Source organism: Microcebus murinus, chromosome 14 (assembly GCF_040939455.1).
Source record: "Microcebus murinus isolate Inina chromosome 14, M.murinus_Inina_mat1.0, whole genome shotgun sequence".
NCBI classification, from domain to species: domain Eukaryota; kingdom Metazoa; phylum Chordata; class Mammalia; order Primates; family Cheirogaleidae; genus Microcebus; species Microcebus murinus.
In genome coordinates, this window is record NC_134117.1 from 53197875 (window position 1) to 53214688 (window position 16814).

General features: G+C 42.8%; 1 protein-coding gene across 1 annotated transcript in view; it reads left to right on the forward strand.

The window, feature by feature from the left end:
• Positions 1-16427, forward strand: part of SGPL1 (sphingosine-1-phosphate lyase 1) — a 57980-nt gene extending 41553 nt beyond the window's left edge. Inside the window, exons 8-15 of the mRNA XM_012762596.3 lie at positions 4713-4801; positions 6143-6248; positions 7485-7583; positions 8280-8429; positions 9720-9958; positions 11435-11581; positions 12601-12721; positions 13270-16427. Coding sequence (XP_012618050.2) covers positions 4713-4801; positions 6143-6248; positions 7485-7583; positions 8280-8429; positions 9720-9958; positions 11435-11581; positions 12601-12721; positions 13270-13410 — 1092 coding nt within the window. The 3' untranslated portion in view covers positions 13411-16427. The remainder of the gene's footprint in view (positions 1-4712; positions 4802-6142; positions 6249-7484; positions 7584-8279; positions 8430-9719; positions 9959-11434; positions 11582-12600; positions 12722-13269) is intronic.
• The last annotated feature ends 387 nt before the right edge of the window (positions 16428-16814 follow it).

The window sequence follows — 16814 nt, forward strand, 5'->3', positions numbered from 1 at the left end:
TCAGACCACAAACTCACATAAAGGCTGTCTTGTTATACATTCTTGAGCGATTCTTATTTTTCTTTGAGTATCAGGACTTAGAAAGCAATTTTCCTTGCTATCCTCTTCTGTGCTAGTGGGTTTTCTTTCTTATACACTTAAAAGTGTATGTTTTTTCAGCCATCTCCCATTGGACTTCTTGCCTTGGGCAGGCCCTAAATTTATCTCCTGATCCATACTCTGTTGGTCAGTGCGGGAGTTTGAGATCTCTAGGGGTGGCACCACTCTCGGGGGTGAAAGCTAGCTTTAGAGCTCAATGATCTTGCAGGATTCTTGGTTTTGATTTGATTTTTTTGTTTGTTTTTTTTTTAATTTTTTGAGACAGAGTCTCACTTTGTTGCCCAGGCTAGAGTGAGTGCCATGGCGTCAGCCTAGCTCACAGCATCCTCAAACTCCTGGGCTCAAACAATCCTGCTGCCTCAGCCTCTCGAGTAGCTGGGACCACAGGCATGCGCCACCATGCCCGGCTAATTTTTTCTATATATATTAGTTGGACAATTAATTTCTTTCTATTTATAGTAGAGACAGGGTCTCGCTCTTGCTCAGGCTGGTTTCGAACTCCTGCTCTCAAGCAATCTGCCCGCCTCGGCCTCCCAGAGTGCTAGGATTACAGGAGTGAGCCACCACGCCCGGCCAGTTTTGATTTGTTTTGAAGTTGAATGTATTTCTTTATTTTAGCTCAGTTATGGATATAAAAAAGTTTTTTTCTGATGTTTTATCAGGCTTTCTAGGTATTTCAGTTAGGAGTGTTGCTTGAGGTTTATAACCTATGTTGCTGGAAATAGAAGTTCCATAATTTTTTTTCCACATGACAGACCTTATATATTTGAAAGCCCCTTTCCCCCTGAATCTCTCTTCCCTAAATTTTTTCTAGATTACTCAGCTATTCATAAACTCGAAAAGATTTTCATCCGTCCAGGTCATTCTCTGAATGCCTTTTGGTTATCTCTGGTCAGATGAACACTATTCTCCAAGTTAGGAGTGGCATTAATCTCTCAATCTCCATCTTTTTTTTATCTGATTCAATAACTAAGCTTATCTCAGAACTTATCCTCAAAGTCAGTATTTTTATTCTCGGCAGTATTTATTCTGTTCTTGCTATTCCTAATGCAGGTATTAGTTCTTTATGGGTGCTGTTGCTAGCTCATTCTGTTGTTTCATTGTCCAGTTTTTGAACTCTTGTTTTCTTGAGTTCATGTTCTTATGATATTGTCCTATAGTGAGAAACAGTTACGAGACGTTTCCTTATGTCCCTTAGCTGGTTTCCATCTAAATTGGGCTTTTATTTTGCACACTGCATACTACTTTTTCCCCCTTTTAGTAGGTTTGCATAGTTGCAGTGCCATTTTCTTTAGTCCTGTCTCATCCTCTCTCTGGAGGTTCTACTTGTTCTCGTGCATGGTGGGTGGTGTCTTGTCTGACACCATTTGGTTAAGAGCAGGGGGCTCAGCTAAAGCTTTGTTCTGCCTGTGTTAGAATATCTAGTTCTTTTCTTCTGAGATTCTGTTGAAAGTTACCTATCAGAGTTCACGCTGCCTACTTGAAAGAGAATAATTCCCTTTGAGCTTTGATTATTTCTTTAATCAACCTTGCATCCCTGAATTCTTCACTCTGAATCAGTCCTAATGTTCTTTCCTCATTTTGCTCCTTTTTCTCCAGCAGCCACGCCCACTGCTACTCACTGATTAGAAGAGAAAGAAGGAAACACCCCTCCCCCTCTGCTTGCTTCTTTGCAGACTAGGGACTATAAATGAGAATTTTCAGATTTTGCTTACTCCCTAGTACAATTTCCAGGGCTGATTAGGAACTATGAATACATTTTGTACCTCTGCTGTCTGCTGTGCCTCACTGTTTCTTTTTTTTTTCTTCCTTTTTTCAATTACCAATATTTGACATTTATTGTATTACATTATCTCTCTTTTCATGTTTTTATTGCAGGTTTTGACTCTTCTCCCCGCCCCCTTATTCTTTCAGGTATTTGGGGAGAGAAAAATCTGAAGTAGTTTCAGTTTTCCATCTTAATCCAGAAGTCCAATCCGAGGGGTGTTTTGCATTGCTACAATTAAACCATGTGTCTGCCATTATGATCTTCTTCAGAAGATGTGTCAGGGATCAGGAGAAGGACAGAATCTGAGTCCCAGTCTCTTCGAATATTTAGACTTTTATAACCAACCAATTAGCTCTGCTATTATATCCTCTCTCTTTCCCTCTCTCACTCTCCCTACTTTGTCTCTGTCTCTCTTTCTCTTCATATATGGCTCTGTCACTCTCTCTCAGTGAGCTGCTTTCGGTGAAAAAAGAGTTCAGAGGTAGGAAGCAAGAAGACGGGGCCAAATGGCTGGGCAGTTTTTAAACTGTTCCCAGCCAAGGGTCCCAAGCTCTTCTAATTCTTTGTTCATCAACCTTACAGTATCTTTCTTCTGTTCATTTGCCTCAGTTGCAGTGACTGACAGGTGACTTCATATACTAAAAGAAATTAGGTTACCATGTGAAACATTCTTGGCTTGTGCTAATATCATATGTTAGAGTGAGAGTTTTTCTACATGTTGAAAGAAGTTGAATAATATAACAAGTAGTTGCTAAGGCCTCCATTTTCTCACTTCACAATTTTTGTTTTTCTTTGGTTAGTAGGGGTAGAGAGAAGTGGGAGAGGAAATAGCCTTTTTAACCACTTCAGTATGGCACTTACCGGCCTGGAAACCTTGCCCACAGCCGGCACTCATAGTCGACGCTCAGCTGTGCGCTTTCATCTGTGGCTATCGACTATAGTTGCTCATACCAAAGTGGTTAAACACAATGTGGGTGGGGATCAGGAGTAAAAATTAGAAGTAGAATTTAGGTATTCCTGCCTTTACTGTACACTGCTGTTTACCTAACAAATAATGATGTTGTTTTGATTAGTTATTGGACTAAAAATAGCACAAATGAAGTGGCTAAGTAGGAATTTAGAAATATTATTTTTTTTTTAATTATTTTTTTTATTTTGGTATATTATGGGGGTACAGATTTTAAGGTTTCAATAAATGCCCATTTCCCCCCCTCCCCCAAGAAATATTTTTGCTTATGTCATTACTGGACCTTAGTAAGAGATTGATGCACTGGAGATTTAGACTTTTCTGGTCCTTTCCTGAGTTTCTTCACAGCTGGTTTGGCTCCTCATGTGACATTCTGAGGTTTCATGCTAGATCACAGGACATACTGCTGATTTGCACAGCTGACCTCAACCTCAATCATAAGCATTTCATTTTCTCCAGCATAGAAATGAAGAGACCTACAAACCAAACAAGTGTCCCATGCCCAAGTTCAGTGCATTGTTTTGTGGGTGATGGTCATGTGTTTCATAAAGACTTCTTGAGTCAAAAAATAAATTAACTTTTCTCAGCTGATCTTTCATATAACTCCTGATGACTGGAAATTTGTACCTAATGGTATTTTTTGCCCTACATGTAGATTTCATTTTAGGAAAGTTCAGTAATCATCCCTTTCTCATTCCACCTTATATCAAGCTACACTAACATAAAAAGTTTTGTTTATCAGCAGATGCTAATGTATGACGTTGGGTGAATTGCTTTAATCTCTCGGGGTTCAGTTCTCTCACCTGTTAAATGAAAAACCTATATAAGATTGTATGAATCTGTAAAGATGGTAAATCTAAGAAGATATCCAGCTAGCTCAGTGGTATGGTTTTTTGTTTGTTTTGAAATTATTCATTCTCATATATTATAAAAATTAGCCAGGTGGCCATGACATGCCTGTGTTGGTCATGGTTTACTGAGAGTCAAGTTAGGTGTCAAGAAATGTGGATTGAGGGTCTATTAAGTGTCAGCTACCATGCTAGGCAGTAGGAATATTGTCATGAACAGATTGGTCCCCACCTTAATGAGTTTGTAGTCCAGTGAGAAAAATAGGATGAATGAAAAGACCTCTGCGTCTTTTTGTTTGAACTGTGGTAAAGAAATTTGTTTATCAGAAGGACTAAGTCTAGCTTCAGGGCAACAAACATCTAAGTAGAAACTTCTGCCTTTTTTTTGTCATTCAAACTCATTAAAACCACAAGTTCACTTTGGAAAGTCTGAACGTTTCTTTTTGATCTTCTAATGTATTGCACAGCTTATTAGAATTGTAATTTCACAGTTTCACATTCCTCAACAGGCATTGAAAATTTAAATTAAAATCAATTATCCTAATCCTTTTGAATGACATAAAATGCCCTACCCTATCTGAAAATGGATGAATTAATGTGGAAATATAAATGGATTAGGAACAGGTGGGATCTGGGCAAATGCACATTTGTGCAGATAGTGCTGAGTTTCTGCTTTTTTTATTTTTAATGGAGATGGGATGTTGCTGTGTTGCTCAGGCTAGTCTTCAACTCCTGGGTTCAAGTGATCCTCCTACCTTAGCCTCCTGGGTAGCTGGGACTTCAGGCGTACCCCACTGCCCCTGGTTCTGTTCTTTCTTATTTAGTAATTTTTATTCTTCTCTTGAACCAAGATTTGGCTTAGCCAACAAAGCCAGATTTTCCTGGAAGACAGAGCAGGATCTGCCCTGCAGCATGCATCCAAGTCCTTATCTGTTTCTTCATCACACATTGTTAAGATGAGGGCAAGAAGCACATGCTGATGCCTATCTTTGACTCTCCTCCAACAGATGGCATCTCTTCTTTATTATAGGTAACCTCTGGGGGAACAGAAAGCATATTGATGGCCTGCAAAGCTTATCGGGGCCTGGCCTTTGAGAAGGGGATCAAAACTCCAGAAATGTACGTATGTGTGGCTGGTTTTCCACCTTCTAGATTTGTCTCTTTGTACTGCTGTATGAAACTGAGACTGGTAATTTGTTCAGTTTCCTGCTGCTTCTCTTCCTCTAGCAATTCCAGTCCTCTTTCCCCCTGTCCTGGCCCCTCTACCCTTTCACATTCAGTAAAATCCTAAATGGATCAGCTAATTATTTTTAAAGATCATTCCTAAGCCCCCACATTTATACATGGCATATACTACAAGCAAGAATGAGATTCTTTTCCCAAAAGTGACAGAGGACTACATCTCTGAATCCTGTGGTATTTATTGTAAATTATCTGGAGCCTGAGAAATGCTCTCTACTTCCTTAATTCAGTGAAAGTCACTTAAATATTATTGGCTGCCTCAGGGTGCTCTCTAGGAATATTTTTCTGAGGGCTGTTTTCTGGGGAGAAAAATAAAAATATCCTTTCGAGATTTACCCACATTGCCACCATGAACATAATTTTGATGTTTGATTACATTTTTTTCTGTAGACCCTCTCCTTGTACAGTGTGTTTATGCTACATCTTTTGGGTTAATGTCTTCCACACAGGTGTCAGTGACTAAGGCTTTTGTTGCTTGTGGTCTCATGCTCTGATTCATATTTAGCAACTAAGAGAATATGTCAGGCTGCCATTCTTTCTTCTTACGTAAATCTTCAGTTCTTGGTACTTAGCAATAGAGATTTTTTTCTCCCTTTTGGGGAATAGATGAATTGTAAGAGTGGAGAAATTGAGAGAAGTCTGAAAGCAAGTATTTACCTATGACCCCATTTCCTCTTTCAACAGTATTTGAAACACCCAAATGTGTAGGAGAAATGGGGATTCTAGTTTCTTGCAGGTTCATGGTCTTTCAGAGTGTTGGAAGGGCCCACTGATCTGAAGCTTGCCTGATGCTTTAACGTGCTTGCCAGCAGTTGTATGTTTCCACTTGAACATGTGCTGTGTTGGGAAGCTTGCTTCTCATCGAGGTGCCTGTCTTTGGATAGCCAGCCTTTAGAAAGCTCTTTATCCAAATTCTCTGTCCCTTAACTTTCACCTGTCAGCCCTACTTTATGCTTTGGATCCTTCAATGTGGGATTACTTCTGAGTTCTCCTTCATGTTGTCAAAATGATTTCCTAAATAGTAGGGAGAAGGTTTCTACGGTAAAATCAGTTGGCTTTTTTTTTGTTTATGCTTAAAAAGAAAAGTGGTACAAACAGTTAAAATAATTTGAGGAAAAACAATCAGAAGTTTACTCTAGGTGATTTAGATTAGCTGCTGTGTTCTCTCTTGAATCCTATTTTGGCCTGAATTTAATTTTCCTCTTCCCTGTCATCTAGTGTGGCTCCCCAAAGTGCCCATGCCGCATTTGACAAAGCAGCCAGTTATTTTGGGATGAAGATTGTGCGGGTCCCACTGAACAAGATGATGGAGGTGGATGTGCGGGTGAGTACCCCTGGAGGGCCTTGGTCTCTAAGAGCAGGAAGTATATCTCACTGACTGGCTTCTTCCAGTCACATTCAGACTGGCTCTGAGCAGCCAGAATATCAAAAACTGCCACTGGCAGTGGTGATCAACTCCAGCTTCAGTGTTTTCATAGATCCATGAAATCTAAAAGGGAAATGATCTTGTCCCTAACTTGGGACTTCAAAGATCTGTGTTTTGCTATCAATATCATCACTTTCTTTTCTTTTCTCTGTTTGTAAAATAAGCATAGCCTAATTTGCCCTAAGACTCTCACTGTGATTTTAATTGGCCTGAATTAGTATCATTGTCATTATCATAGTAATTATTTTTATTTCTTGCATTTGTATAGAGGAACTTTCAAGTTTCACAGTGCTGTCAGAATCACACTTGAGCCTTATGACAGTCCAGGGAGGTTGGCAAAGCTATCATATTATTGCAATTCATAGATGAGGAAACAGAGTGTGAAGTAAAGTAGTTTACTAAGGGTGTCACTGCTAGTGGGTTGTGGTGTAAGATATTGGACTATAAAAACAATAGACACTTTTTAGCTTTTGTTTATTGCTTGTTTGTTAACCACAAGGTATTATGAGTACATTATGGGATGCAAAGAAAAAAACAAAACCAAAAAACGCAAAAACCAGAGTTTCTCAGCTAAAACCCAAAACAGGTCAGAGCCTATCAGGGGCAAGATAAAATAAAAATCACTGTGGAGGCGGATGCATGATCAATATATAAACAGCTTAGGTATAAAAGGGTCACTAGCACACAAAGGGGGGTCCCTGCCCGAAGAAGAGGCCACTGCGCTGGCACTCTGGGGGCTCAGACCCTAGCTCAAGCTAAACAATAAAACTCCTTTTGATAATTACAGCTTCAGTGACTCTCTCTCTTTCCCTCGGCCCTATAAATCTCAGCTATATAACAGTGGGGTGGGGACTTACATTTGGCTCTTTTGCCTCTTAGCTCATATTGTTTCTACCCCACAGTGACTCTGTTGTTCTTATTTTGTGCTCTCAGACTGTTTCCCCCAAATGGACCTGTCTGCATTTGTGTGCATCCTGATGCCATGGTGGGGAGGCAGTCTTCTCCCTGGTTGGAGTGGTGAAGACATTAGTGGATCTGGAACTCTGAGCTGGCAGCCCACATTGTTCTTGACAGAAGAGGATAAAAGTAATCATGACATAGATTCTCATTTTTCTTTAAACTTTAAATCCCTAGGCAATGAGAAGAGCCATCTCCAGTAATACTGCTATGCTCGTCTGTTCTGTCCCACAGTTTCCTCATGGTGCGATAGATCCTGTCCCTGAAGTGGCCAAGGTACATGGGCGAAATGGGCTACCCTGGCAGTCAAATTGAGATTTTAAAAGTAGAAGCTAGTGGTGCAGTACTTGGCACATAGAAGTGATTTTGATTCTAGGTTTGACTACAGTAGTGATGCATAGCTCTCATCAGCCCTAGGGTAGGCTGTGCAGCTTTGTTTGGAACTTCTGATAGTTGCTAGCCTCTGCTCTACAGGAGGGATAATACAAGGCCTCGGCCTTTCTTTAAGCTGGATATTCAGAAATAGTATTCCTTTTAGATTGAGGTCAGGAAATAATCTGCATGTGGGAACGTGCCCACTAGAGGGTGGCATTCCACAGGCCGCCCCTCAGCACCTTCTCCTCCCTCCCTTGCACCTGCAAAGACTAAAGCAGGACTGTTTCCCCTGCTCCAGAGGCAACTTCCATCAGAGCTCTACTCATCTCCTGCTTGATTTTGCAAGGAGTTTGAAGTCATGAATATTTAAACATAAAATAGGTATCACATTTCAGATGAATTATTTTGAAGGCAAAATAAATACATTTGAAAGATAAACTTTGTTAGGAATGTCAAAAATAGCTAGTTTTTTAAATCATGGGGTCCTAATACAAAATAGCCTGTGTTTATAGCCCACCTTTCTACCCATGTCCTGCAAAGTTTTTGTTATGGGGTTCTAAATGAAATTCTCTTATGTTCTTTGTTTTTTCGAACAAGCTGGCTGTCAAATACAAGATACCTCTTCATGTAGATGCCTGTCTGGGGGGCTTCCTCATTGTCTTTATGGAGAAAGCAGGATACCCACTGGAGCAACCATTTGATTTTCGGGTGAAGGGTGTGACCAGCATTTCAGCTGATACCCATAAGGTGAGCTAAGGAGGAGATCAGGTGCTAATAATTGGTTATTTTGACTATTACTGACAAATTAATTGGCTAAAGCATTAGCTTCTCCCAGAGTGTGAAGTCTGGCTCTTTGCTCTCACCAGGCCAGCTGGTTCAGCTCATGTGGTATAGGAGTAGAGGTGATAAGCAAGAGTGAAAAAGAACCTAACCTGTTACCTTGATCTCATTGGCTAAGAGAAGTACTATATCCACTGTTCTTATGTAACTGGAGCACACTAGTGGTGTGGCCTTTGTTTAAAAAGAAAAAAAAAAAAAAATTCCCAGAAGCCTTGAAAGTATTTGAGGTGGATGGTGGAGGAGGTGAGGGTTCATATTGGAGTTCCTAAGAAGGTGGATGTTAATACTGCAGCTCCTATGCCACTGGACTCCTAAGCCTATGTGACAGGAGGATGTTGCTGGAAGAGTCCCTTGGGATAGGGGAGGAAGCCTGTGAGCTCAGGAACATTCAGCTCAAAGTGTTGGAGATGTCCATGCCTGCCACCCATGGGGGACTGAGAAGAAGTCTGCATGGCTAGGAAATCTTTTGAACATATATTCAGATATGGAAGAAGTATTAGTAACTTAAGGACTATGTGCCTTGTTTTGATTGCATTTTCAGGGTTTGTTTCAAACATAAGTATAGTGAAGACTTGTTTTTCAGACTCTAAATGATCTGCAAGCAATAGCTTATCAGTCAGAATCTGGTTTTGCCTTCCACTCAGATAGCTCCTTTGCCATTTTCCTTAACCATCCATTTCTGTGTGGTTTAGAGAATGAAATTCCATGTGAGAGTTAATTAGGCAGGTGTGTTTTCTATAAGGAAGCCAATTACATAGTTAATTTTAAAGCTGGATAAAGAAGCTTTAGGAGTGTAAGTATCATAATGTTCATAAAAAGAAAGTGTAATAGTAAGCAAAATACATGGGAAGGGGGTCAGGTGGTGAGTTTAAAAGTCGCTCCAGGTGACTTAAATTCTGTCATTTCCTGGCTAAAACCACATGGTGGGCAAGAACTGGAGTAAATCTATTAACTAGGGCAAGACACTTTTTCCCTGGGCCTCAGATTCCTCATCTCTAACATAGAGAATTTAAACTTCATGCCTTAAATTCCTTCTACCCACTATCATTTTAAGTTTGAACCTTTAAAGTGAGTGGGAAACATTACAGGGAAACTGACAAGTGAGTAGGAGTAGGAATTCCTTTGCATGATAAGAGTTTTGGGACAAGGTCTGCCAGACAGAACTGGACTCTCACCTCTCTGCTTCTTCCTCCTCAGTATGGCTATGCCCCCAAAGGCTCTTCAGTGGTGTTATACAGTGACAAGAAGTACAGGAGCTATCAATTCTTCGTTGCTACAGAGTGGCCAGGGGGCATCTACGCCTCTCCAACCTTGGCAGGCTCAAGGCCTGGTGGCATTAGTGCAGCTTGTTGGGCTGCCTTGATGTACTTCGGTGAAAACGGCTATGTCGAAGCTACCAAACAGATCATCAAAACTGCTCGCTTCCTCAAGTCAGAGTATGTGTGGAAGATTGGGATTCTGCCTTGTCTCTTGCTTTTTCTACTAGCAGGCTCAAGGCATCTGCCTGGCTAAGTACCCATACCTTCGCCCATTTGCCATTTTCAGGAGAGTAGGGCTTTAGTTTAGGACAGCACCTTGGAAGTGTGGTACTGGCCTGGGAGAAGCTCCTTTTGTCTGCTGTGACTTTTGGAGGGTCTTCATTTGAAGGTTGTCTCACCTCTAAGGATGTCTTAACAACTGCCTTCTCTTCTAATGGTTACGTACAGTTTCATGATTAAAATAGAGGTTCCCAAACGTGTGCATGTATCCCAATCACTGGAGTGACTGGTGAAGCAAAGATAGCTGGGCCCCACTCGTAGAGTTTCTGATTTATTAGATCTGGGATGACATGTGAGGATTTCCATTTCTAGTAAGTTCCCAGGAGATACTGAGGCTACTACCAGTCTAGGAATCATACTTGAAGACTTATTGGAAAAAGAAAAGAATTGGAAATAGGTCAGAAGGAAGAGGGAAGGGATGGTGATAAAATCCAGGTTTAGGCCGGGCACGGTGGCTCAAGCCTGTAATCCTAGCACTCTGGGAGGCCGAGGCGGGCGGATTGCTCGAGGTCAGGAGTTCGAAACCAGCCTGAGCAAGAGCAAGACCCCGTCTCTAAAGAAATTAATTGGCCAACTAATATATATATATAAAATTAGCCGGGCGTGGTGGCGCATGCCTGTAGTCCCAGCTACTCGGGAGGCTGAGGCAGCAGGATTGCTTGAGCCCAGGAGTTTGAGGTTGCTGTGAGCTAGGCTGACGCCACGGCACTCACTCTAGCCTGTGCAACAAAGCGAGACTCTGTCTCAAAAAAAAAAAAAAAAAAAAAATCCAGGTTTAAGCCAAGGCCAGAACTGGCTGCATGCTGTAACGGATCTATTCCTATATGACCTGCCTGGCTGTCTGTCACCAGGACTGCGAGGCTTTTTCAGAATCTTGAGGGGGAAGGAAAGCTGCCAGTAGGCATTTCTCATTTGAAAAAGGTCCTTATATGGTTCTGATAGGGCCATCTTTTGAGAACTGTTATACCATTTCTTGCTTTAGGAATTAAATATAATTTCTTAGAACTGTAGAGATGGAGGGATTATTTTTCCAGAAATTTTTTAAGTGTATCTTTCATGCTTCAGATGCGCCCAGAGGAATATAATTGGGAGTTGGGTAGACAGGTTAGAAGTCAGTGATTCTGATTCATTAGATCCAGACGGGGTTTGGGCCTTGGGATATTTTTCATGTTCTGTCTGTGATTCTGATCTCCATAAAAACCACTGATCACAGTCTAGCCTTCTTATTTTAGAAGATAAGACTAAAGCCCCAAAAGTTTAGACGATGTTCATTATAAGGGAGACTTTGGATGATTTAAGAGATGATGAACAAAGGAATATATGTGGCTGAATTTCCTTTTTCTTCTTCTTTTTTTGTATTTGTTTTGTTTTAAGACTAGAGAATATCAAGGGCATCTTTGTTTTTGGGAATCCCCAATTATCAGTCATTGCTTTAGGCTCCCGTGATTTTGACATCTACCGGCTGTACAACCTGATGACTGCTAAGGGGTGGAGCCTGAACCAGTTGCAGTTCCCACCCAGGTAAGCATGAAGAAGCCTCTTTCTCTTCCTTTGCTCCATGACTTTGGAAGAACTTGGGTAGCAAGGTGACCCTGAGGTACCTTAGAGTTTGACTCCTCGAGCCTAGCACTTTGGTAGCAAGTGTAGGATCTAAAGGATTTCTGTCTTGTCACCCAGAGTTATTAGATATAAAGAACAAGACCATTAGCTTTAAATTCTGACAGAATTAGGTGACAGTCCCTGAGACCAGTGGTCACTCATGAGGTTTTCCTCCCACTCTCTAGCCTCTGTACTCTCCAGTCTGCCTTGTACACAGCCATCGGATTGCTCTTGTAAAATACTTGTTACCTGGGTAATATATAGTTCAAAACCCTCCAGAGGGTCTCTAATCATTCAGGCCTGCTACTTTTTCTTTAATATGCTATTCTAACCTAATCTTCCATCATGCCTTTAGGTAAATACTCCACTTCACCTGAATAGGTCTGTGCCTGTCTTCTATGTAGAGCTTCCCCTTTCACTTGTTGGCATGTTGCCAATCCCATTGAGACTATCACTTTTCCTCATCACAACTTCACTAAACCCTGTCCTCCCTCTAGGGTGAATTAGAGAGTTTCTTCTTTGCCCTGAAGTCCTTCTAGACCCCAGCCATGTGGCCCTGTCCCCACAAAGGCCCCATGAGTGCTCACCGTCTAAAGATTACAAGTGTCCCATTGGTGGTCCTACATTGCAGGAGTAGTGATGGGGAGGGGAGGAACAGACAACCAGCTGTGCAGGATGGTTCTTGGTCATGGTGAGGAGTGCCAGCCCGTGCTTGGCGGCCCAAATATTTGACAGCCTGGACTCCCAGGGCTGTGAGCAACTTGGATGACTATGCTTGTCAGAAGTAATGCAAAGAGGCAACCAATATATTCTTGTATTGAGGTTGCTTTGTTTTAGAACATTCTTTATTTTTTCAAGGTTCATCCATCTCTCTTCCCCTCTCTCCCCCTCTCTTCCCCTCCCCCCACCCTCCCTCTCCCCCTCTCTTTCTTGTCCCATAGTATTCATTTCTGCATCACATTAGTACACACCCGGAAGCGAGTAGCCATACAGTTCCTAAAGGACATCCGTGAATCTGTCACTCAAATCATGAAGAATCCTAAAGCGAAGACTACAGGCCTGGTAGGGACACTTGGATCTTTTTCTTCTCTTGGAAATTCAGGTATTGGTAGAGGGTCTGAAAGGATCAGACGACATGGAGTCTGTTCCTGCCTCTGTCCCCTTAGCCACAAACTCTTTTTATCTGTTAATTGGAGCCCATGATCTCTGCCTCACCTATTCCCGGAGGTTTTGGAAGTCTCAAATGAGACACACTATATATAAAGCACCCTGTAAATTAGAAATGGCTTTATAAAACCAGGTGGTGGTAGTGTTCATTTGAAAAAATTTTGACACAGGGAAGGCAATAAACATGTTTTCTCTGGAATTTTCTACAGAAAATCCCATAGGATAGTTCCTTTATGTAGAAAGACAGACTGGAAAGTACCTATGAAAAATTTATTATACCGGCTGTTTTTCTGACAGAATGATGGGATTCCCTGGGTGGAAATGGGCAGTGGGTAGGGGCGGTACATGTGGAAAGCTGGGACTGGGGGAGGAGGGGAGTGTCACCACAGCCTTGTCCTTTCCTGCACCCATGCTCACTAACAGTGCCATTGTTGGATTTGTAGGGTGCCATCTACGGCATGGTCCAGACAACCGTCGACAGGGATCTGGTTGTGGAATTGTCCTCTGATTTCCTGGACTGCTTGTACAGCACAGACACTCTTCTCCAGGGCAGCCAAATGAATGGCTCTCCAAAGCCCCGCTGAGCTTGGACACTTCCTAGTCCCTGAGGGGCTTCTGGCCTTCAGAAGGTTCTGGAGTATGGAACAGGTCACGCACAACTTTGACATCTGGTCTTGCTCCATAGAGCACAAAACAGATCATGAGATAGCTTCATCCTCAGGATTCTTGTTCCTCCTTTTGTCACCTTTTTGTGGTTTTTAATTTGAAGACTTGGAAGGATTCCATTATGTAATGATTTTGCCCTTATTAGACATGTTACCCTAAGAATTGTTTTAACCATTTCTTCCTCTAACTTCTCTAGCTTTTAGCTTCACTTAATCATTGTGTGGCAGCTCTGACCTGTCCTGATTCCTTAGGGAAGCTGGGGTACAGTTTATGAGATAGCAAAAGAGTTTATTACCTCAGGCAGATCTTTTGGCTGGTCAGATAGGAAGATTTATGTAACAGATGTTTCCCCAGGTGGGTGTTAGGTGTATTTTAAGCAGGAGGCTTATTCAGCCTTCTTCTTAAGTTAGTTGTCTCTCTTAGAATCACTTGTAGTGTAATTTGTTTTATTTTTCCAGGACACAGACCCACCAGGCCATCGTTCTCTATTATGTAGGATTGGAGTGGTTGAGTCTGTCTGCTCAGTCTATCAAGGCAGGGTTTGGGTTGGTCCATTTGGAGTGGTCTCTTCTGTGCTTTTAGTCCATCTTTGGAGATTCTTGTGTAAGGTGATGCTCCCACTGGTCTGTTCTGGTTTCCATGGACTTGGAAGAAAACATGGTTTCCAGAGAATCTAGGACCTTCTCGCAGTGGTGCTGCCTCCCTGAATTGGCAGTAGTCAGAACATACCTGTGCCCTCTTCTGGACTGGTGATGAGCAGAAACTAGACCCTTTTCTATACTTTCCTGAATATCAGAGTAGCATGATACCCATATTGAAATACATGTCACCAAAGTTGGTGGTGGTCCTCCCCCTGCCCCATTGCTTTAAGCCATCATGTAATGTGAATATGTTTGCTTGAAGGCACAGCTCAAAGCACCTTCACAAGTTGCCTTGACTTACCCCAGGTGGGTGTGTGAGGTTTTTCTCTGTTAACATGTTCTTTCTGCCCTCTCCCCTTTATTCAGCTTCCAAAAGTACTGTGGCAGGTTAGCCTCAGGTACTGGGCGCTTCTCAGCCCTGAAAAGGGAGCAGCATAGGGACATAAACATTTGGGCAGGCAGCCATGGCCTAGGGCCTGGAATTCCTTCATAAGACTAGTTGCTCAGGGTGGTGCAGGGTCAGGACCAAACCCTGTGCCCACTTCCTACCCTCTTCTCCCCTGTAGGGGACCCTGATCTAGGCCACTTCCTGCTCTGATGATGATATCATATCATGTGCCTTTCTGCTCAGCAGTGAGCAGTGAGCTATTCCTGGCCCCGGCCCCGGCCCCAGGGGGAATGGATCATGAGTCTTTGAGGTTTCTGTTTGGGTAGGGGAGACTTAGGACAAGTTAGGAGAAACTTTCCTCTGCTCCATTCCCTATCTCAGGGACTCCTGAATATACAGCCTTATCAGGCTGGTATCCTTTAGCCTTCTCCACTGGGAATGCTGGCTGGGAGAGCCAAGACTACCAGACTGTTCCTCAAGCTCCTTAGCATGTTTGTCCGAAGTGCTCCTTAGCACTTACCCAATATCTGTAACTAGCTGGCCATGTTACTGCAGGCTGATATGGTATATACGTGTGTGCTTACTTCCTGGTTTTTCCGCAGTGCATTGTGGGTTCCAAAAGTGGTTGATGTTTGTGTGCATGTGTATCAGAGGAAGAAGCTGAGATCTGTAGGACATGGGAGTCACATGTTTCTCCCAGTTGTTGACTTGGCAGGCACCTTCCTGAGAGAGTAGTTGTGGTTGGAGCTGTGTGTGAATCATCTTGGGTCTCCAGCGCATTATGCTGGAGGAAGTCCAGGGACCTAGAACCTCAACGCTGGTGCAGCAGGCACCACTGTGGCTTGCCAGCCGCTACAGTGGAGACGCATGTGCCCTGCAACGTGTGCAGATGCTTCCAGCATCTCCCCAGGACCAGACCCCTGAGCCACTCACTTCCTCTGTGCTGTGACAACATTGGTGCCAGGGGGGCATGGTATTTTTCAAAGGGACCTACTGTAGCCACTTTAATTTGTGATTAAGAGCCTTAGTTTGACTTAACACTCTTGTAGGCTTTTCATCTTGTGTATATTTGTGTGTCTGTGCCTGTAGTAATATCTAGTCTGGCAGAGGTGGGTTGAGAGTCTTTAATAGTATCCTATTGCTTGCAGATGTCAAATTGGCCTCTGCAAACACTGTACTGTCTTGTTTCTGCGTTAGAAGTAGTTGTGTGAATATACTGCCATGTCACTTTTAATATTACCAATTTTATACTTGGAAAATGGTACTTCTTTTAAATCTTCTCTCCATCTTTTCTAACCTCCTCCCTTCTCATCTCAATGCTCCCTTCCTAATTGCAGCAATAATCTCTTAAAAAGCAATTAAATAATTAAATGACCCAAATTGTAATCACTGTGGATGGTTGCATTCATTGCATTGCTTGGGCACACAAGCGAGATCACAAATGGGGCCCTGGCGGAGTTGGAATAGGCTACTGATGAGGGCTCGCCCCCTGGTGGTGAGATGGGTGTGTGAGACCACTGATATTAGGGCCAAGAAACAGACAGAGAGCAGCAATCTGGCTAACTTCCATGTGCTCTCATAGGTGGCTGATTGGTCCCTCCCTGAGGAATGGTGGTAATACCTCTTTCAGGGAGGTCTAGAGTTCAGGTCCTTAGTTCCCCCGGGCCAGAGCCCTGTCATGTTTTCTGCCATCTTCATCATCCACATCTGCTTAAACCTTCATGATGGATTGAGCCCATCTTGGTGGTCTCCAGCCAGCAGGGCGCAGTGTGTCTTTGTCAAACCAAAGGACACAGGCCTCAAGTCCTGCATTTGGTTTAGGAGCTGATAGTGCTCCTCAGATGATCTTCACACATGTAACCACTGGGCATCTTGTGCCATGATAAATAAAAAGTCTTTCCAAAGACTCAGGGTCTGAAGGCTGTCATTTGGGTAACCCAGCTTTTCATTTTGGCTTTCAGCCCATTCAGACTTCGCCAGAATCAAGACAAGGAGAGCTGTTTTTGCTGTAGTTTTTGCCAGGTGGCCTCCTTCCCTTGAGCACCTATAAACCCTAGCAGGGGTGGAAAACCTGCAGCCTCAGGGCCACATTTGGCCTTCTGGGTCCTTGAGTGAGGCTTTTTCACTGAATCCAAATTTTACAGAACAAATACTTAACAAAGGGATTTGTTCAGTGAAGTTTGGATTCAGTCGAGGGGCCGCACTTGGGGATCTGGAGGGTCATGTGTGGCCTTGAGGGCACAGGTTCCCCACCCCTGCACAGGGATGGAGGGGCAGGGCATGCCTGGAGGAG